Consider the following 22,559-nt stretch of genomic DNA (forward strand, 5'->3'; position numbering starts at 1 on the left):
GCTGGGTTTTTAATATAGTTAACTAGTTAGTCCCTCCGAAATTTATTATCTGGTAAGCAGTAAAGCACTAAACTGATTTTCCTCCTTAAATAGCTAACGAATTATCCCAAGACCATTTACAGAGTAAGAGCTGCCTTCCCTTGCAGGTTAATCCGCAGAAGGCAGTACCTGCTGTGCTGTCAGGGCCAGCTCTGAGGCTAGGCCCCAGCACTACTGCTCACACAGTGAAAGTAAGGTCGGTGGTTTCGTCCGCTGGCTCTCAGCTGCTGAAGCCGAGAAATGGGAGAAAGAAAAAGTTACCTTCTTCAAGCATTCACAGAAAGATAATGAATTGTATTCAGATGCCAGACAACCATTCCCTTGTTTCTGCTTGTGGGAGCTCCAGAGCCAGATCCCCTGGAGTGCACAATTAGCAGAAGGCTCTAGAAGTGGTAAATATTAACCAGATACCAAGGGCCAAGGAGGTAAAGGGAGCCGTAGCGACCAGGATCCAATTTTCTGCTGTAATATCGGTTGGTTCTGACACAACACAATCTCAGCCACTTCAGTGTGCCAGGGTTTTATCACACACTACAGTGTCACATAAAGAGGAAGGAAAGGTGACAAAAGGCAGCAAGGAGACTATAGAGCATTTGCTTCCCAGGGGGTCGTGGTTCGGAGCCTGACTTACTGAATGCTCTTCTGAGTCTGAAGTCTGGGATGAGATGATGGGGTTAAAGCCAGCTGGGGACAAGGGGCCCAGTTTTTTCCTCATGGCTCGGATCTGGAGCAGTGCCCGGAAAGCTGCAAAGAAAGCAGGCAATCAGGACATCCTGATGCAGGAGAAAGGATGAACAAGAACCCAGACAGAAACCAGGAGTATCGCTCCTCCCAGACGTGCACCAGTTTGCCAGAACCCAGCAGTGGCCTGGGTCTCAGTGTCTGCAGACACGCGGCCTCACTCCCACCTGCTTCTGCTGGGGCTTACGGAGCCGGCAGATGGGGCAGTTGTTGGCCTGATAGCGCAGGGTGTCTGCACAGGTGTTACAGAGGCAGAGGTGGCGACAGGGCAGGATCAAGGTGTCCCGGACATCTGACAGACACACCACACACTCGGCACTGTTATCACTCACTTCGTCCTCAGCCACCTGCCAGGGAAACAGAAAATTCGCCAATGGCACAAAGACCTTCACGCCACACACTTTATTGACAAGGCAGCTTGGCTGAGGAGCTGAGACAAATAATATGCACAAATCTTGCATTTACTCTGGACTTCATAGTTTTTTTTTTTTATTTATAGTTTACCAAGTGCCTTCACGTACTGAGTTTACCGATTCTGGGGAATGTTTACAGGAAATTGGGAGGGTGGGACTAACAAGCTCGCCCTCTGGGGCTCAGCTCTGGTCTGCTCTGACAGTCTGAGCTGAAGGGACCCAGGAGACTGCACAGGTAACGGTGGAAGAGGAATGAAGGAACCCAGCTGGGAAACAGCTGGAAAGAACAACCCAAACCAACTCCCAGGCTATTTTTGCCAAAGTGAAAGAAGTATAACCATATGAAATGAGGAACAGGAAAGTACCCTCCTGGGACCTAAATGATTCCAGAGCTTGCACACAAAATTCTTAGATTCTGGTTCAGAACAATATGTAAGAATAGAGTCCCTGGGTGGCGCAAACGATTAAAGTGCTTGGCTGCTAACCAAAAGTTTGGTGGTTCAAGTCCAACAGAGGTGTCTCGGAAGAAAGGCCCGGCGATCTACTTTCAAAAAATCAGTGAACGAAAACCCTACGGAGCCCAGTTCTACTGTGACACACATGAGGCCAGAGAAGTTCTTACTTTACCTCCAGGGAAGAGCTCGTTTGGAAAACCCACCTTAGAATCTTGTGTGTTGTACTTGTTTTCAATTCCATAGATCTCCTGGAGGAGGTAGCTGACCCCATCTACCTGGAAAGCAGACAGAAAAGGTCAAGGGTAGGCTGGCCCTGAGAGGCAAGAGTGGGAACACTCCCCGACCCTCCTTGGGTAACCAAGGACTACTGACTCACAATGGAAACAATCAAAGGCTTGGACAAGCAAAAGGTGCTTTTATTTACTTAGGTTTTCTCTTTGAGGGAGGAAAATAAGCCATTGTTGAATTCACCCACCATTATGTTCCACGGGGACCATGAAACTTCACAAATACAACCATAAAGCTAGTCCTACACCCCCTATCATGGACTGCTGAGAAAGGCAGAGACCAGAAACAGGGAGGGAACGTTCATGTTTGCATATCTTTACCAGAGTGGTAGGCAGTGGAATTACAGGTTAAGTCTTTCTTCATTTTGCTTATCTGAATTTTCTAATCTTTATACAATAAGCATTAGCTATGTAATAAAATTTATGCTTAGACATAAAAATAAAAGCAGGAGCCTTAGATGCCCTTCAAACTTAGAACTGAATGCACTCCCAGAGATCACGTTATAGCCAAACAACAGACAGGCCTATAAAGTGAACGACACCAGAGAGGAGTGTGCGCCTCAGAACAATCAACTGTATGAGGCCAAAAGGGCACCATTTGCCCAAAAGCAAAGTTCCGGAGGCAGGTAGGGGCAGGAAAGCTGGGTGAACGGAAACGGGGGACCAGGGAGGAAGGGGGAGTGCTGGCACTTTGAGTGGACTGCAACAATGTCACAAAACAAGCTGCATACCCATTGCTGAATGGGAAACTAATCTGCTCTGCAAACTTTAACCTGAACCACAATGAGGTGTTGCAACAAAAAAAATAAACGCAGAAAAAAAAAAAAAGGAGATGATGTGGGCAAGGAATAATAGCGAGGAAAAAATGAAGAAGCAAAAAGAAAGAGCAGAATCTTGAAGCAGAGACCAGTTCAGCCCCCTAGGCCCCACCCCCCATTCCAAACATGCCGCAAAATCACCTTCTTGGGCATCTGTTTCTTAAAACCCAAATGTCCAATGCCCCACCCCCTCCCACGAGCTGGGACATATCCGTACCAAAGCTGGCTCTTCCCTTCTTTCCTTTTTGCCAGCCCACTCCTCTCATCTGCCCAGCCTCTGCTCCTAGTCATCCCCTCCCCTAAGACCTAGCCTCTCACCGACTTCAATTCCTCTTCTCCAGTTTGAAAGTCTGTTGCTAACACCAGTCTTGCAGCAAGAAGACAGATAAAGCATTTACCTTTAGCTGTTCTACCCTTTCCATCGAGGCCAGGACCTCAAGCTGCCTCTTGGAGGGAGAATCAGGACTCTCCCAAGAGGCAACTCACCAAGGCCTGGCCTTTCCACGTAGTACTCTGGCTCAGGATCTGTTTCTTTCTCTGCTCCTCTCAAAACTTGTTTTAACCTCATGATTGTATTGGAAAGGATATTGCTAACTAATTTATACTAAAGCATTATTGACTACTATCAACCCCATTAAAAGATGGGAGAATACTTAACTCAAAAGATGAATAACGAAGAATTTCAGGTATCTTCCAGCCATCTGCAGGGGCCTTTGTTGGCATCTCAGCAGAGGCATGCCCTGCCTCCTACCCAATCCACATCCCCCCTGTGACAGCCTACCCCTCATCCACCCTCCCACAGGCACCACTCTTCCCTCCTTGCCCACCCTGACCAAATTAACTCCAGGGGTACATCTGATGTCTCCTCCTACCTCTACAAGAGAGGAAAGTGCTGGCCCACACCGGGGGTCAGACATCTAGCAGACATGCATTACTTGCTGATCCTTCTGGTAGGGCCAGATGGCTAGGAAATCTTAAATTTTGGAAAATGAATGGTAGGATACATTAAGCCATGGGCACTCACTGGCCCTGAATTGGACCCTAATACTTTATCCCTTTGCTGGAAATGTTTTTCAGTCTGGCATTTTAAATAAAAAGAGTTCTCCCTCAACCTAAAGTCAGGAGACAAATCGCCTTTCATTTCTCAAGTTCTTTGCTCAGATAATGGCTGCTTCGAAACCAACAATTCTGGAACAATAAAGACGCCAACAATCAGTATTCCTTTCAGGCCACCCAAGTAGTTTCTAACACACAAAAGCACTCCCTGTCCTTCTTTTATTCTCTGATGAAAGAAGGGGGAGCAGAGACTCAAACAAATACTTGGACACCAGTGTTCACTGCAGCACTATTCACAATAGCCAAAAAGTGGACGCAACCCAAGTGTCCATCAACAGATGAACAGACAGAATGTGGTATATACATACAGTGGAATATTACTCAGCCATCAAGAGAAATGCAGTTCTGATACACGCTCCGACATGGATGAACCACGAGAACATGCTAAACGGAATACGCCAGACACAAAAGGACAACGAGCGTATGAATCCACGTGGATGAGATACTTAGGGCAGCAAACGCCTAGAGACGAAGTGAATCCGCGGTTACCGGAGCTGGGAGGAGGGAATGGAGAGTTACCACGGAACGGGTACAGAGTTTCTATTTTGGGTTATGAGAACGTTTTGGAAATAAACAGCGGTGGTGGTTACCCAACACTGTGGATATAGTTAATGCCACTGAATGGGACACTCAAAATGGTTAAAATGGCAAATTTTTACGTTACATATACTTTACCATAAATTTTTTTTTTTAAATGCAGGAAAAATTTTAAAAAGGGAGAGAGGAGGAAGAAGAGTATTTAGTGAAAAAAAGTTAAAAAAAAAAAAAAAAAGGGAAGGGGCACCAACCAATAGTTTCTGGCCCTCAAATACTTACTACTTGCTTCTGTTTGAGGGGCTTGACACAGAAAGTTCCGTCTGGGTGCTGGAATGAAAACACGACATTATGACAAAGAAAGGAGGGCGATAAAACACCTGATGCTCTTGTCACTTCTCCCAATTACACGTGCTCTTAGACAACCACAACTGGAATTCCAAGCCCAAGCCCAAGCCCACTGCTGTTGAGTCGAATCCGACTCACAGAAACCCTATAGGACAGAGTAGAATTGCCCCACAGGGTTTCCAAAGAGCACCTAAGGGATTCGAACTGCTGACCTTTTGGTTAGCAGCTGAACTCTTAACTATTATACCAGCAGGGTCTCCACAGTTGGGATTGCAGAATTCTAATATGTAAGGAAAGGAGCCCTGGTAGCACAATGGTTAAGCTGTTCGAACCCACCAGGTGCTCTGTGGGAGAAAATACCTGGCGATCTGCTCCTGTAAAGATTTATAGCCCAGGAAACCCTATGGGGGCAGTTCTACTCTGTCCTGTAGGCTTGCTATGAGTTGGAATCAACTTGACAGCAAACAACAATATATAAGGAAGGAGTCCCTGAGTTGTGCAAATGGTTAACATGCTTGGCTGTTAATCAAAAGGTTGGTGGTTCAAGTTCACCTAGAAGTGCCTCAGAAGAAAGGCCTGATGATCTACTTCCAAAAACTCAGCCACTGAAAACCCTATGGAGCAGTTCTGCTCTGACACATAGGGGGTCACCATGAGTCAGCAGCAACTTGGCAGCAACTGGTTAGTTAGTATGTAAGGGCCTTACAGTTATTTAGCCTAACCCCTCCATTTTAAGAGGAGGAAACTGAGGTCAATGGAGGTGAAGGTCACATAGCAGTTGGAGCAGGGCCAGAATCAGACCCAAGGTCAGCCCCCAGTTGGTGCTCATTCCACTCCACTGCAGCCTCTCACAGCAGGCCTGTTCTTCGGAGGCCAGGCAGCCAGCGAACACGAAAGAAAGAGCTGACATAATAAAGCAAGGCCCTCTAGGGTTATGCACTCACCTTTTCAAAAGTGCCCAGCAATACATGGCAATGGCCAAAATACTCTGAAAGAAAGAAAGGCACGTGGATGAGGAAGAAGGACGCCAAACACCACAACTGGATGCCCATTTATTGCCCTGAATGCTCCATCGTCTTGTGAACCTAAACATGCCAGGCCGTCACCAGAAGAGGCATGTATGTAACCCAATACCGTTCCTTCAGCCCAAGGAACTTGCGATCCCAAATGCAGGAGGCTATGGGAACTGCCTGGCTGGTCCCCTCGGAGCAGGTGTGCTGTTCTAGGGCCGCAGCTGCTGCCAGGACTGTGAACCACGAAGGGCAGTGTGTGTGGCCCCAGAAGACATCAATCATCCCTACCATCGCCTTCATCCACCACAGCATGCACCACCAAGGGGTAAACCTCCCGGTCCAGATCGAAGCCAAGCTGCAGGGGAAGAAGAGAAGAAAAACACGACTTAACACATTTAATGGAACAGGCGCCTCTCGTGAAGGGCGGCACAGTTGAGAAGCTGTAACCTTGTCTCTGCTCCTCACTCATCAACCTCGTGATACTCAAGTCCATTTCACTGAAGGCTACTCATCAGCAACTTTTTAAAAATTTCAGAGATAAAGGAAAGCCTTTAAACCTGCAGGTTCTTTTCTCTGAGCACAGATTTTTCAAAACAGACTATTTTGGAATAGAAAAATTAATGACGTTAGTTATATCCCCTACGGGAAATAAGGGCCTGCAGAAAGTGCGAGGCTGAAAGGTGAGCAGCCCTCTGTCTAGGCAGACCATTCTGAGTCTTGTGAGGCCGCTGCACTGTTTTCTCCCAGCCGTCTTTCACCTTCCCTAGAGACCCTGGGTGGTGTAAATGGTTAACACTAACCAAAAGGCTGGAGGTTCAAGCCCACTCAGAGGCACCTCAGAAGAAAAGGACTCGTGATCTACTTCTGAAAACCGACCACTGAAAACCCTATGGAGGTACACCTGCAAAAAACTGAACTGGCAAAAGCTGTGTGACAGATCTATGTACAACAACAACAACAACAAAAACGACTAGATGCTGAGGCTGCTTATGTACAACCAACAGCTGATGGGACTTGGTTCCTTAGTTTGGATGTTTAGAATCATGGTTGCACGGGACACCCCAGTAAATTGGCCTAATGATGTGTTTTGTGCTTCTGTTCTACCTTCTAGTTCATTGCATAATGCCTGGGGTCTTAAAAGCTTGCAAGTGGCTATCCAAGGCACAAAATTAGTCTCCACTCCCCTGGAGCAGCAGAGGAAGAAGGAGAGGCAGAAACAGGAGGAGGAAAAGGAATATGTGGCTAACTGCCTCCATGAATAAATAACTGCCTCCTTTGCCATGAGACCAGATGAACTGGATGGTGCCCGGTTACTATTACCAAACATTTTGATCAAAGATTCTATAGAAGAATCCTGATCAAAAGCAGGAAAATGCAGAACAGAATTTCAAATTCTCATGGAATCCAGAATTTCTGGAGCTATGGATGCTGGATAAACCCCTGAAACTATTGCCCTGAGATAATCCTTAAACCTTAAACCAAAAATATCCCCTGAAGTCTTCTTAAAACCGAACAATAGTTTAGCTTAACTAGTAAATGTCTGCCTTGAGGATTATGCTTTTTAAAGATCTGTCTATATGGGATCAAACTGACAACAGCAACTTGAAAGATGAGATAGGAAACTTAGGGGCCAGTGAGTTTTATATTAATGGGAAAGGAACAACTCAGAACAGGAGGGTGAGCATGGTTGTACGACCTGAAGAATGTAATCAATACCACTGAATTGTACATGTAAACTGTTGAATTGGTATATGTTCTGCTGTGTATACTCTCAAGAACAACAAAATAAATTATAAAAAAAGAAAATCCTATGCAACAGAGCTCTGCTCTGACACACATGGGGCCACCATGAGTAGAAGTCAACCTGACAACAGCTGGTAGACAGCTTACCTCCTCTTCAGCCCATTCCGAGGGGTCCACGGTGTGGGAAGGCAGGCAGAACTGCTGACACACCCCTCGCTTATAATGCACCGTTTCTGACTGTAGGCTGTTGTCTTTGGGGATGTAGCTATTGATGAAAGCAGGAAGCAAAGCGAAGGTTAGAATCCAGCCCAGCAGATCTGACCATTTCCTCTGTCTCACTCCTGTTCTCAATTATCAACAAGCCCTAGGCATAGAAAAGGCCTCCTTGATAATCCATTTCCTCTGCTCTTGCTTGATAATGCTATTAAACCTCTCTATTCAACCCACAGAAACCCTGGTGGTGTAGTGGTTAAGTGCTATGGCTGCTAACCAAAAGGTCGGCAGTTCAAATCCACCAGGTGCTACTTGGAAACTCTATGGGGCAGTTCTACTCTGTCCTATAGGGTCGCTATGAGTCGGCAGTGGGTTTTTTTTATTCAACCCACCATCCACTGGTCGCGTAATGTATTTCTAACAGCGTCTTAATGACCTGAAGGGCCGCGCTGCCATCTGCCACTGAGATGGCACAATTTGAAGGGGAAAAGTAAGAGAGTGGGGCTTTGTAGAACATCTGAATTTGGGAACCAGATCTCACCTGGGTAGGACAAGACTGTTTTCCCACCCAGGGGAGCACATAGGGCACGACCCTAAGCTGTCCGGGAAGGAAGTGGCTCACCTGGTCTCTTTTCCTCTTACCTGGCAATGCCATTCTGGAACTCTTCGGTGGCCTGGTAGTAGATGGTGATGGCCACCCGAGCATCTGTGTCAAAGGTGAACTCCACGTTGTAGTGGGCCTTGGATTTGCCAGCCTCTTCGCCGGAGCTCTTCACCTCCTCAGTGCATCTAGGGAACCACAAAAGGCTGAGCATTTAAAAAAAATCATATTTTATTTTATTTTTGTTGGGAATATGCACAGCAACATCTGCTCCCATTCCATGGTTTCTAGACATAATGATCAGTGACCTTGGTTACCTTCTTCACATGTGTCAACATTCTCGCTATCGCTGTTCTACTTGTTTCACTTCTGTTAACTTAAACTCCCTGCTTTAAAATAGCTGTTGACACTTTGGTCTTATATAGATTTAAAAAAAAAAATTTTTTTTAAGAATGCAATACTTAAGGGTGACACTCTTTACTCTGAGCTAAACTGTTACTTGGTCTAAAGGTGACTTCTGGGGGGTAGTTTAAATTCAAGGTTTGGATAGCAACTCAGGGTCATAGTCTCGTGGACTCCTCCAGCCTCAACAGGCCCAGTAAGTCTGAATTCTTTAAAAATTTGAAGTTCTGTTCCACATTTTTCTCCTTTTCTATCAGGATCCTTCTATTGTGTCCTTGATTAGAATGTTCAGTAATGGTACCATCTTGTTCTTCTGGTCTCCAGATGGAGAAACAGTGGTTCTTGGAGACAATTAGTCCTGTAGTCCAGTTCCTTCTTTGATTTCTGGATTCCTTTTTCTTTTTTTCCAGACAAATAGAAGACTCGGCATTTTGGAGGGAGCACATTAACATTTTGAAATCTGTCATCATCTTGTATTTTTGACTTAACAATCTATTGTGGATTTCTCTCAATGATCATAACATAGGTCTTGATCTTCATTTTGAATAATTGCAGAGTATCTCATTACCACTATACATTGTTGGGCATTCAGGTTATTTCTGATATTTCACAGTTATTTTTGCTACAATTAACATCCTTGTGCATTTGCCAGACTTTTTTTTTTAAGTTTTTCTTTTAATCAAAATTGTTAATGACATAGTTTAAATAGTTTCCACGAGGCTTGTTACAAAAAGCAATAGGCTCCACTCCTTCCCCCTTTCCTCCTCTCCAGAGGAAACCGCTTTCACCTCTCTTAGCTGATCATTTTGGCATTTACCCACATGCTCCTGAATAACATGTTCAAGTTACTACTTGATTTTTCAATTTTAGGCATTTTCTATTGATTTCCTACTATGGAAACGAGGATTTCTCCCTGTTCCCTCACTCTGCCCCATTTAGGTATCCACATTGCTGTGATTATAGAAACATTTTCCACAGCTTGGCCACAGAGTTACCTGTGATCATTTTTCTTTTCCTGCGTAACTTTTTCTCTCAGAGTTAACACTCATCTTGTTTTTTGTTTTTTTCTTTTTTCAGTTGCTCAGTTGTCTATGTATTTATCACTAATTCAAACCCAAGCTCTCTGTTGGCTGGTTAAATCTCTCAAGATATTCCGATGTACCATCTGGTGCCCTCTGACCTGCTCTGAGCCCTTGGTCTTCTGTCTCTGGCACACAGCGCCATTTTGGAATCTCTCTTCCCACATCACCCTGGTCATTTTGCCTCTCCTGTGCACCTTCATTTTTCCTGCGTCTCGTGTCTTCCTCTTTCTTGGGCCACTTGTTCATTTTGGTGGAGCTTATCTTCCTGAAAGAGGGTGTGTTGAGGGGATAAACTTTCGAGAGCTTCTTTTTCACACTTTAAGTTTGCATTCAAGTCATGTTATAACTTGACATGAATTTTTTTTCTGAAGAGAAAATGAAATAAACATTACCCCAAGTCAATATTCACTTAAATGACTAATGGAAAGTGGAATGCCAAGGTCAGTGGCGATAATGCCACGATCTTTTTATCATCTGCTTTTTGAGGGGTTTTTATTCCACTCTCACCCTTCGTGGCAAGTTTAGCTGAGTAAAGCACCTAGGTTGTAAAAGCACTTTTTAAAACCCATTTGAAAGCATTACTCCATTACTCTTTAGCTCCCAGTGTTGCTCTCAAGAATTGTGAGCCATTCCAACTGCTGCTACTTTGTTCCTTTGAAAGCTTATAGAACCTCCTCTTTATCATCCACCGCACTGGGCACTCGCAGATCCTTTCAATTTACAAACATGTGCCCTTGGCTTCTGGAAAATGTTCTTAAATTATGTAGGTCACTGGTGAGTTCTCCCTTTTATATTCCCTGTTCACTCTTTCTGGAACTATTAATTGGGGACTGGATCTTCTAAACTAGTCCTCTATTAATCATATCTTTCCTCTCCTGTTTTCCATCTCTGCCTTTTTGCTCCATTTACTAAAATACCTCAACTTCTTACTGACTTTTTCATTTCTGTGATTGCTTTTAATTTATGAGTCCTACTTTGTTTCCTAAATGCTTTGTGTCATTGTGTCTGTGAAATAAAAAGAGGCTATTTTCTGTTAGTCTCTGAGGCTATTAATGAAGGGTTCTTCTTCCTGCACATGTTTTGTTTCTGGTTAGTTGCTTTTTTGCTCTTGGTTTGTTTTGTCACCATCTTTTGTATTATAGGCATTCCTTACCCATCTAGGAATCTTCGGTTGTCTGTTCGTCTTTAAGAGTTCTGGGACGGCTGACTGGAACTTTGAGTACACAGTGGCGCTTGGGGACTCTAAGTTTCACTGAGGGTCAATCAGGCTGGGCTGCTTGTTGAAGGACCTCAATGTCAGTCCACTTGGGTGGTCAGGTTCCCCAGAGAAAAGTTTTCCTCTCTCCTGACAAAGGCCTGGCTGCCGGCATTCTGGAAGCAGGGTGGCGAGGCAGGCTGGAGGGCTCAGCCTCCAGGATGCTAAATTCACTTAATCCTCCTGAGTCTGACCCTTAGCTGGGCCTGGGTCCTCCAAGCCTAGAGGTTCTGTTTTAACCTCTGCAGTGAGAATCACCTGCCATCGTGTAAGAGGGGCAGGCGTCTGGCGCTGCAATGTGAGGGAACGCACTGACTGCTCTTACACAGAACTTTCCCCGATCCTCCTAATTTTGGCTCCCACCACCTCCCACCTCCAGAGGTGCCTGGCACTGCCAGTGGGGAGACTTTTGGGGGCATTTCAGCATAAACTGGTTGAGTCCCAGCTCTTCCTACTGCCAGTTCAGCGCCTGGATTTCTTGGGTCTCCGAGGTCATTTAACACTCACCATCTGCTTCCCAGCTTCTAACATCTGTCACTGTTGCTCCTCTCCCTATGCTTGTGGAGCTCTGTCTTTTAAAAATACTTTTGTGTTATTTAGCCGGGTTTTGAGAGGGAGCAAAAGTAGTTGTTCAATCCTCCATCTCTGCCTGGGAATCTGAGAATCAGAATTTACTCTATCCCCATCATCTCAGAAGAACAAAGCTAAACTCTTCCGCTGAATACTTACTGAACACAGGTCTTTTCTCTCCCGTTATCGTGTGTAATTTTGACTACATCCCCGAAAGGCAGGGCTCACAATCACTATTTTACAGATGAGACACCTGAAGCTCAGAGATTGTTCGAGTGAGCATCAGGAGGGCTGGGAAGCAGGCTGGCCTTCTGCCTCTGAGTCCGGTTCCCCTCACACATCACAGCCACTCCACTCCATTCTAGAGCTGCTGCCACATAGCTGAGCCAGAGGCCAGGACTTCACAAGGGCGCAGGGCCTGAGCCCCAGCTCCACCAAGTACATGAACATGCCACATGTGATGAGGGAGACAAAGAGGACAGAGCACTGGCAGCCAGCAGCTTCTGAGGCCTGGCTGATCTTCAGTCCAGTCTGCTCCTGTCAGGCTTGCCCGGTGAGGCTGACAGCCCAGCGCAGACTGTTCTGCCATAGACAAGGGCCTCCCTGGCGCCCTCCTCCTTGAGCTGGGCCCAGGGATGGGAAAAATTCAAGCTGAGAAGCAGCAAAACATTTCAGGGACAAATAAAATATAAAAAATTATCAGAGAGAGACGAAGTAGGTTAGTGGTTGCCTAGGGTTGGGGAGGAGATTCCTTTCTGGGGTGTGAAAATGGTCTAAAATTAGAGAATGGTGATGGTTACACAACTCTGAATACCCTAAAAGCCATTGAATTTATATTTTAAATGGGTAAATTGTATTGCATGCGAACTATCTCTCAAGAAAGTTGTTATGTTAAATTTTTTTTTTTTTTTCACAGAGAGAAATGAACTTCGTAATGCTAATATGGCTGACCTACACAAGCGTAGGAGCCCTGGTGCCTGGTGGTGCAGTGGTTAAGACCTCGGCTGCTAAAAGGTCGGCAGCCGCTCCTTAGAAATGCTATGGGGCAGTTTTATTCTGTCCTATAGGGTCGCTATGAGTTGGAATCAACTTGACGGCAACGGGTTTGGGTATGCAAGCGTAAGATGATCGAGTCATCATCCTTGTCCATTTGGGTACAATGCGGACTCAGATCTGTCCTAACCAAATCTGTCTTCCCAGGGAACCGATGAGCCTAGTAGACTGGAGGCCTGGGGGGCAGTATCCTTGGGTAGCACAAAGATGGCAAATGTTAATGATGATTAATATTGACGATGGTGATTAAACAACCAACCCAGGGCACCATGTGCTCCTAAGAGAAAGAGCACATGAGATTAAGGATAAATTAAAAAGTAAAATCTGTATAGTAAGCCATAAACTAAGGACTTCATACTGTAAGTTCAAATGTGCCCTTTCTGCATAGGTCTGCCAGTGGTGCTGCCAAATTCACCTTTGCCCTCCATCATTCATTTTTTTAATCCATAAGTGGGGATAATAACAGCCAGCTCCAGGAGAGGAAAAGTTCTTCACAAACACAGACTATCACAGCAAGCTCTGAACCACACAGGTCTGGCCGGCCTAACCCAAGGAAGCTGAGCTGGCTGCTGTCAACACCATGGAGGGTCACGAGTTGGTGGTCAGGAAAGTCAGGCTCCAGGTCTGGCAGGAACTGCTTGGTGTGTCTCCTCGTGAGCCCCCTGTCCCTGCAGGGAGGCGACCCGTGCCCTGGCCACAGCCCTGGAGAACTTACTTGACTAGTCTCAGTGTGTCCTTTCGGATGTTGATCAGGCTCCTCAGAGTCTTTACGGGTTCTTGGGGAGGTGGGGCGGCATAAGGAAACTGTTGGAAACAGTGGCAGAAGGTAAGCAGTCAGCATGTATCTAAGACCCGCACAGCTTTACAGCCCACAAAACCCAGAGGGGAGGCGGGAAGGCACCAGGCTCCTGCTGAAATGAGGAAACCGAGACACCAACATACTAAGTGAGCTTGCTGTCAAGGTCACAGCTAGCGATAGGTCTGGGATTCGATTTAGAGTCCAAAGAGCCAGATTTATCTGCTTTTCTATTATATGCAGCTTATTGAATTTTTCTTTTTTTATTTGGGGTACCGTTTACAACTTGGATAATAATCAAAAACTCCTACTAAAGTTCCAAATACCAAAGGACACACTGTGGCCAAATTAATCACAACATGCTTTTTGATCTGACCTCTGACGGCAGGAAGGAGACCTGCGAGCCTTCTCCTCCCGTGGAGCCACAGGCCTCTCAGGAATTTAGGGGTCGCAAATAAAGGAGAAGCCATCCTGTGTACAGAGCCGAGCTTGCAAACAGCCAAAGACAAAGGCGTCCAGCAGCTGATCATATAAAGCAGAGCTCTGTACCCCATGGGGCAAGCACTCCGCTGGGGTCAGCAAAGGTTTATGGCTGTCTTCACCATTTCCTTACACTCCTTCCTCATTCGGACCTCTGGGTCTGGAGTTCTGAGTTGATAATAATGAAGAGATCATGAAGAAATGGCAAACAGTAAAAAATTTAACGGAGAACAGCTTTCAGAAGACTAAGGATGATTTAAAATGTTCCCAGTATGGTTATAATCATACTTGGACAGTACAAAACTTTTACGTATAAGTCACATGTGTGTATTATAATTTACATATAATTGCAAAACCACGGTACTGCTAGCTACAGAAGAGCCTGCCTCTAGAATGCTGGCATCAGAAAACAAGAACATCCATTTATAATCTAATTGTGTCTTCATAGATCTTTGCTGACTGTGGTCATTTTACTAGGGAAACATAATTCAGCCTCTGGTGCATCTGACTTCACGTACTCACTGTGACTGCTGCGAATTCACATGCAGGAGTGTGACCCTTGAGAAACGACATTCAATCTAAATCATTTGCATTCACATTACTCACTTCCTGGGTGTTACATAGCAACAGCTTACTTTTTCATTGATATATTAAACACATATTCTTTTAAATATGAAAGGTGCTTTTTCTAATTACAAAAGCAGTACATATTCAAGCAGAAAGCTTAAAAAAACACAAAAAAAGTACAAAATCTGCCATAACTCCACCACTCAGTGATATTGAAGTTAACACTGCAGAATGCGGCCTTGCAGGTTTTTTCTAAGTATCTATCTACCAGGGAACCCTGCTGGTGCAGTGGTTAAGCACTTGGCCGCCAACCGAAAGGTCAGTGGTTCAAACCCACCAGCCACTCCGTGGGGGAAAGATGTGGCAGTTTGCTTCTATAAAGATTCAAACCAAAAAGCCAAAGCCGTTGCCATCGAGTGATTCCGACTCATAGCAACCCCTATAGGGGTAGAACTGCCCCACAGGGTTTCCAAGGCTGTAATCTTTATGGAAGCAGATTGCCACATCTTTCTCCTGCGGAGTGGCTGGGGGTTTGAATCTTTTTTTAGTAGCCAAGAGTTTAACCACTGCATCGTCAGGGCTCCTTCCATAAAGACTGTTGTTGTTAGGTGCCACAGAGTTGATTCTGACTCAGAGTGACCCTATGCTCAACAGAATGAAACACTGCCTAGTCCTGTGCTATCCTCACATTGTTGTTATGCTTGAGCCCACTGTTGGAACCACTGTGTCAATCCATCCCATTAAGGGTCTTCCTCTTTTTCGCTCTCTACTTTACCAAGCATGATGTCTTTTTCCAGGGATTGGATCCTCCAGATAACATGTCCAAAGTATGTGAGATGAAGTCTCGCCATCCTCACTTCTGAGGAGCATTCTGGTTGAACTTCTCCCAAGACAGATTTGTTCATTCTTTTGGCAGTCCACCGTATATTCAATATTCTCTGCCAATACCATAATTCAAAGGCATCCATTCTTCTTCAGTCTTCCTTACTCACTGTTCAGCTTTCACATGCATATGAACGATTGAAAATACCATGTCTTGGGCCAGGGGCATCTTAGTCTTTGAGGTGACATCTTTGCTTTTTAACACTTTAAAGAGGTCTTTTGCAGCAGATTTGCCCAATGCAATGCATCTTTTGATTTCTTGACTGCTGCTTCCGTGGGTGTTGATGGTGGATTCAAGTAAAATGAAATCCTTGACAACTTCAATCTTTTCTCCATTTATCATGATGTTGCCTATTGGTCCAGTTGTGAGGATTTTTGTTGAGGTGTAATCCATACTGAAGGCTGTGGTCTTTGATCCTCATGACTAAGTGCTTCAAGTCTTCTTCACTTTCAGCAAGGAAGGTTGTTATCACAGGTTGTTAATGAGTCTTCCTCCAGTCCTGAAGCCGTGTTCTTCTCCATATAGCCTAGCTTCTCGGATTTTTGCTTAGCATACAGGTTGGGTAAGTATGGTGAAAGGATACAACCCTGATGAACACCTTTCCTGACTTTAAACCATGCAGTATCCCCTTGTTCTGTTCTAACGAGTGCCCCTTGGTCTATGTACAGGTACCTCATGAGCACAATTGTTTTGTAATTCCCATTCTTTGCAATGTTATCCATAATTTATTATGACCCACATAGTTGAATGCCTTTGCATTGTCAATAAAACACAGGTAAACATATTTCTGGTACTCTCTGCTTTCAGCCAAGATCCATCTGACATCAGCAATGACATCGCTCGTCTGTAAAGATTATCGGGCAGTTCTACCCATTCCTACAGGGTTGCTATGAGTTGGAATCGACTAGACGGCAACAGGTTATTATCTACCTACTTATCTATCTATATCTTGTATAAAACTGTATATGCTATTTTAGTTTCTTTTTCACTTAGCAAGACATGGTAAACATTTTGTGAAGTCTGCACATAGTAGAGACAAAAATACTTTATTTAATCAATTCCCTATTATTCAATGTCTTAATTGCTTTCTTTTCTTTTTTTTTTTGGCTGATATAAATGTTGTGATGAATACCCTTGTGTCTACTCTTGTTTGACTATTTCCTCAGGACAAATTCCTAGAAGTGGAATTACTAGGTCAAAGGATAAGCATATTTTTAAGGCTTTAAGATATATTTTGCCAAGCTGTTGTCTAGAAAGTGGATTCCAATTCTGCTCTCCTAGCAGCAGTGTCAGGAGGCTTTTATACAGGAAACCAGAAATTCTAGTTCAGATCCCATCTGTGGCCCATCCCCCAGCACCCCGCACTTTCCTAAGCTGTCGTACTAAAGGAATTTAAACCAACTTTAAAATAAGCTTAAGCAAAAAGTAATTAGGCAGGCAAATCTGACACAAATGTTAGTCTATTCTAAAGCCAAAATAAATGACTTTGGGATTAAAATTTTTTTCTGGAGTAGTGAAGTTATTTGTTTTCATTTGCACAAGTACTTGGGTGTTAGCCATACCTCCCACCTGAGTTAAAAAAAAAACAAACTAAAAGATGCTTTCCCTCGCTCTTCACCCTTCTTCCTTCATCCCCCCTCAAAAAAAAGAAAAAGAAAATGAAAATGAAAGAAAAAGCTAGCACTCTCAGCCTCCATTTTGAGTATTACGTTTGATGATAACTATGGTAACAAAACCCTGGTGGTGTAGTGGTTAAGTGCTACAGCTGCTAACCAAGAGGTCGGCAGTTTGAATCCACCAGGTGCTCCTTGGAAACTCTATGGGGCAGTTCTACTCTGTCCTATAGGGTCGCTATGAGTCGGAATCGACTCGATGGCAGTGGTTTTTTTTTTTTTTTTTATGGCACAGTGGTTAAAGTGCTTGGCTGCTAACTGTAAAGGTCAGTTTGAACCCACCAGCCGCTCCTTGGGAGAAAGATGTGACAGTCTGCCTCCGTAAAGACTGCTGGACGGCAATGGGCAATGGGCAAAGAAGAGCAAGTTATTCAGCTCTCAAGAAGTATTAATGGGATCAATTGTTTCTGTAAGAATTATCCTTTGTAGATAATTAATCTACTCCTATACTTTAAAGGCCCTCCAAAATAAAAAAAGAAACAAACAAAAAAATCTAACCTTGTTTCTGGGCTCCAACCTACCAAAGTTTCTTTCTTGGTGGCATTTCATCATTTATCCCATCATAATCTACACGCAATGCTCAGTGCTAGGTATAAATCCCATTGCCCTTGAGCCGATTCCGACTCATAGCGACCCTACAGGACACAGCAGAACTGCCCCATAGAGTTTCCAAGGAGTGCCCGGTGGATTCAAACTGCTGACCTTTTGGTTAGCAGCTGTAGCTCTTAACCACTACGCCACCAGGGTTCCTGGTAGGTATAGAGAGAAGGTCCTGCTCTTTCAGGAACCTGCATTATAAAGCAGATGACATAGTTAGACAAACAGCTGTAATATTGGAGAGAAAGAAATGACACAAAAGAGGCAAAAATAAAGGAATCGCTCACATCTGGCTGAGGTAATCTGGAAGGCTTCATGGATGAGGCTGCAGTTGGTTTAGCATCTTGAAGGGTAAACGAATTCGTAAATTCAGAGAGGACAGGGAAGAAACAGAGGCAAAGTGAAGAAAGTATTTCTCTGACCTTAGACTTGTCTCCTCTTCCTCTCTACACACCATCTTTAAGTTTTTTTTTTTTAATAATGACCATTTATTGTGTGCTTACTATGTGCCAGGCACTACACTAAGCCCTTTACATACATTATCTGATGTGATCTTTGGAATAAGCCTGTGAGATAGATATGGTTGTTCCCATTTTGCAGATAAGCAAACTGAAGTAGTAAAAGGTTCACCTAACTAGCCCAAAATCCCACAAGGATTAGAAGGCGGAGTTGCGGTTTGAACACATCCTACCTCTATCTTTTCCTAGGATGGTCCTAGGCACAGCTTCTTAGTCTAGAGGTGAGCCTTCCAAGGATTAAAGTGCAGGTTACTAAAAGATCTGAGAACACAAAACTATTTAAAAATATATATATATATATATTATTGCACTTTAAGTGAAAGTTTACAGCTCAAGTCAGTTTTTCAAACAAAAATTTATACACACATTGTTATGTGACCCTAGTTGCTCTCCCTATAATGTGACAGCACGTTCCTCCTTTCCACCCTGGATTTCCTGTGTCCATCCAACCAGCTCCTGTCCCCTTCTGCCTTTTCACCTCACCTCTGGACAGGAGCTGCCCATTTAGTCTCATGTATCTACTTGAAGCATGCTCTTCCTGAGTGTCATCTTATGTCTTATAGTCCAGTCTAATCTTTGTCTGAAGAGTTGGCTTCGGGAATGGTTTTAGTTCTGGGTTAACAGAGAGTGTGGGGGCCATGTCTTCCAGGGTTCCTCCAGTCTCAGTCAGACCATTAAGTCTGGTGTTTTTACTAGAATTTGAATTCTGCACCCCACTTTTCTCCCGTTCCATCAGGTACTCTCCACTGTGTTCCCTGTCAGGGCTGTCATTGGTGGTAGCTGGGCACCATCTGGTTCTTCTGGTCTCAGGCTGATGGAGTCTCTGGTTTATGTGGTCCTTTCTGTCTCTTGGGCTAATATTTTCCTTGTGTCTTTGGTGTCCTTCATTCTCCTTTGCTCCAGGTGGGTTGGGACCAATTGATGCATCTTAGATGGCCGCTCGCTAGCTTTTAAGACCCCAGACGCCACTCACCAAAGTGGGATGCAGAACATTTTCTTAATAAACTTTGTTATGTCAGTTGACCTAGATGTCCCCTGAAACCATGGCTCCCAGATCCCCACCCCTGCTACTCTGTTCCTTGAAGTGTTTGGTTGTATTCAGGAAGCTTCTTAGCTTTTGGTTTAGTCCAGTTGTGCTGATTTCCCCTGTATTAACACAAAACTATTTCTTTGCTTACTCTTTTTTCATTACAGTTCTTATCAAGACCTTGATGAACCTTCTTGTTCACCTACAATATCTCCCCAGTGTACTGGAGATATAGAAAGGTGTACCATAACTGAGTTACACTTAAGAGGAAAGAAGTATCTTTTTCAATTTCAAACCAAAGATTTAATTCATATGCTAATGATAATTATGAAATGAAAGCAAAGTCATGTCATCTCGGGGGTGAAAAAGGTGAAGCTCAGGACAGATTACTGCCCAAGCCCTTGAATGAAATAACCACTGTACTCAGTGTTAATAATCATTTTCTCAGATCACTTCTACAGAGTTTCTACTTGCTTTCTTATCGTTGTGAAGTTGTTAATTTTCTCAGCCTTTGGTATACTAAGTTGGAGACTGGGTGGTGACGAGGAAGACCAGAGAAACTATTTTCTCTTCAGTACACACATCCTGGCACGAGACCAGTAAGGGAAAGCAGTAGCCCTTTCTGTCTTGTACACAGAAGGTCTACAAGCCTTCTGCAAGAAGTATCCTGACGTCACTCACTGAGCTCATTATGAGCTTATGGAATGTCTTCTTGCTTCATTCGGGAGTGAATAAACTCTAAACAGTCTTTCACAGGATACCTAAATGCAGCTTCTGGAATTCAATTTCATTCTTCAAGAGGATAGGCCTTAGATGAAGAGTAATGGACAAAGAATAAAATATGGTCTTCTCAGGGACTTAAGACCTCACCTATGGGTCAGCATCTGTATGACAGAGAAGTAAGGCTCCAGTCTCCCCAATCTAGGCATCTAGCCAGCAAAGGCTGCCCCAAAACAGCAGGTAAAATTTGGATAACTGTTGCAATTACAGCTTGCCAATACCTATATGTGGAAAAAGAAAATGTTGAGAAAAGCTTACTGGGGACCTACTATGTGCCAAGACTTGTGCTAGGTTCTTTAGATATATTCCTATTTACTATTCTCAGCACTAACAGACATGGCTGCCATTCCCATCAGATTGTAAACTTCTTGAGGACAGTCTGGAACACAAGAGGAGTTCAGAATATGTTGGTTGACCAAATAAACCAACCAATGTTCATGGTTGAAGAATGTCAGTATTAACTTCCCGATTTTGCAGATAAGGAAACTGGGACTCAAGACTCATGTAATTAATTATCCAAGGACATGTTATCTGGAGGGACCAGTCCCTGGAGAAGGACCTCATGCTTGGTGAAGTAGAGCATCAATGAAAAAGAGGAAGACCCTCAATCAGATGGATTGATACAGTGGCTACAACAATGAACTCAAACATAGCAACGATTGTGAGGATGGAGCAGGACCAAACAGCATTTTGTTCTGCTGTACATACGGTCGCCGTGAGTCGGAATTGACTCGACGGCGCCTAACAACAACAATAGGGCTAATGAGTAGCAAGCAGAACAAGGATTTCAACCCAGGCATGTCTGATTCCAAAAGCCATGCTCCGTCTATTGCAGTTGCCTTGGCAACTGTGAGGCAGCTCTACAGGTTGTTCTGATACGGGGAGTGTTCTAGGAACCTGAGCAGCGTATAGGGAGGCTGAAAGTTACACGTCCACTGCAAACAGAACTGATCTGGAAGCTGGTGGAAGTTCTCTGGATCACACCTTATGCTTTGTCAGCAGTGCACATGAAAGCATGCCTAAAGCCACGCTTCTTTTAAATTTTAACAAGAGGACCTAAGAAATTTTCAGAGAAAAGCCTTTTTGGAGCATCGCATAGCAAAACTTTTTGGTCAGCAAGCTCCAACAGCACTTGCAGAAGATGGCCACGTACATTTGGGGCAGGATGATGTCAGGAGAACCGCCAGCAGCCACAGCAGAAGCAGTGGATGTCCTAGTCACTGTTCACTTTCCACCCAAGATGCTCAAATACACGTTACTGATAGACATTTCTAAAGTACCATGCATTCTCCTCTAAATTACTTTCAAAAAACAAGGACATTTACCCATTCAGTCGACACTCTCACTGGGTACCTTCCAGGGCCTGGATACAGCATAGGCCTGGGACACAGTGATGAACCAAGCCAACCTCTCCGAATTCCATCTGCAAAGGGGCCCAGAACCGTGACAGGGTTTGTAGTTGGCACCTGCACCCTCCCAGGACTGGCCTGCTTGTGTCTGCACTGAAATAAGCCCACATCTCAGAATTAAAATCTCAAATACCTCAAGGCCAGGACAGGAGAACCAGCAGAGTACTGGCTTAGCCACGAACTCTTTCGATGGGTCGCAGGGGTTTGTCAGCCAAGGTCCTGTGTATATACAGAGCAAAGTCCTCTTTGGCCCTTTACCCTGGTGTTCATCAGTTTCCTTCTGCATATGCTTTACATCGGCAAAGTTCCACCTGGTGACCGAATGTGGAACTGCCAGTGTAGACAGTGATCTGAATGGAAGTATATGTATGCATGTGCACACACACACACACACACACAGTCTGAATGGAAGTGATATATACACCTATGTATATGTATGCGTATGAGGAGCCCTGGTGGCGTAGTGGTTAAAGCTCTCAGCTGCTAACCGAAAGGTTGGTGGTTCGAACCTATCAGCCGCTCAGCTAGAGAAAGATATTGCAGTCTGCTTCCGTAAGATTACAGCCTTGGAAACTCTTTGGGGTAGTTCTACTCTGTCCTATAGGGTCAATATGAGTCAGAATCTACTCAACGGCAAAGAGTTTGTTTTCATATGTATGCATGTACATGTAGGTACATATCAGCCATATATACTGGATTTTCTTTTTTACCATTCTGATTTCAAGTATTTTGCTAAACTATCCCCTACCCCTAGGGTTAAAACACCCCAATTTTGGTACAGAAAATACGGTTACAATGCATGTGAGAGAATACCTTACCCCAGTTCTAAATTACTGAGCAATTCCCAGTAGTCTATAAAAAGGACTGTAATTCATTCACTAAAATAAAAATAAAAAGCTTTTACAAAGTAAATAATCTCCTAACATTTGCGATTAGCTTCAGGCCTGATCACATTCCTATAGCATAAATAAGTGGGAACTATGATTCTGTCCTTGTCAATTCTAAGGTATGTAACATATCACACAGGTGAAAGAAAGCTCCAGCTTTCTTCAGTTAATATAAACCATTCAAATATTAATTGTTTAGTCGACCTACCCAATACGTCCTTGAGAGACAGGTCAGCGTTATTAACTACAGTTAACAGTC

General features: G+C 44.2%; 1 protein-coding gene across 2 annotated transcripts in view; it reads right to left on the reverse strand.

Annotated features, from left to right (window-relative positions):
- RNF157 (ring finger protein 157) overlaps positions 1 to 22,559 on the reverse strand; it is an 88,952-nt gene that overhangs the window by 19,025 nt on the left and 47,368 nt on the right. For both annotated transcript variants that reach the window (XM_049859036.1, XM_049859037.1), the window contains exons 3-11: positions 13,399 to 13,487; positions 8,363 to 8,509; positions 7,655 to 7,772; positions 6,053 to 6,119; positions 5,696 to 5,739; positions 4,686 to 4,733; positions 1,852 to 1,923; positions 968 to 1,127; positions 671 to 783 (exon numbers count right to left, since the gene is read on the reverse strand). In XM_049859036.1, coding sequence (XP_049714993.1) covers positions 671 to 783; positions 968 to 1,127; positions 1,852 to 1,923; positions 4,686 to 4,733; positions 5,696 to 5,739; positions 6,053 to 6,119; positions 7,655 to 7,772; positions 8,363 to 8,509; positions 13,399 to 13,487 — 858 coding nt within the window. The remainder of the gene's footprint in view (positions 1 to 670; positions 784 to 967; positions 1,128 to 1,851; positions 1,924 to 4,685; positions 4,734 to 5,695; positions 5,740 to 6,052; positions 6,120 to 7,654; positions 7,773 to 8,362; positions 8,510 to 13,398; positions 13,488 to 22,559) is intronic.

Source organism: Elephas maximus, chromosome 19 (genome assembly GCF_024166365.1).
Source record: "Elephas maximus indicus isolate mEleMax1 chromosome 19, mEleMax1 primary haplotype, whole genome shotgun sequence".
Classification (NCBI taxonomy): domain Eukaryota; kingdom Metazoa; phylum Chordata; class Mammalia; order Proboscidea; family Elephantidae; genus Elephas; species Elephas maximus.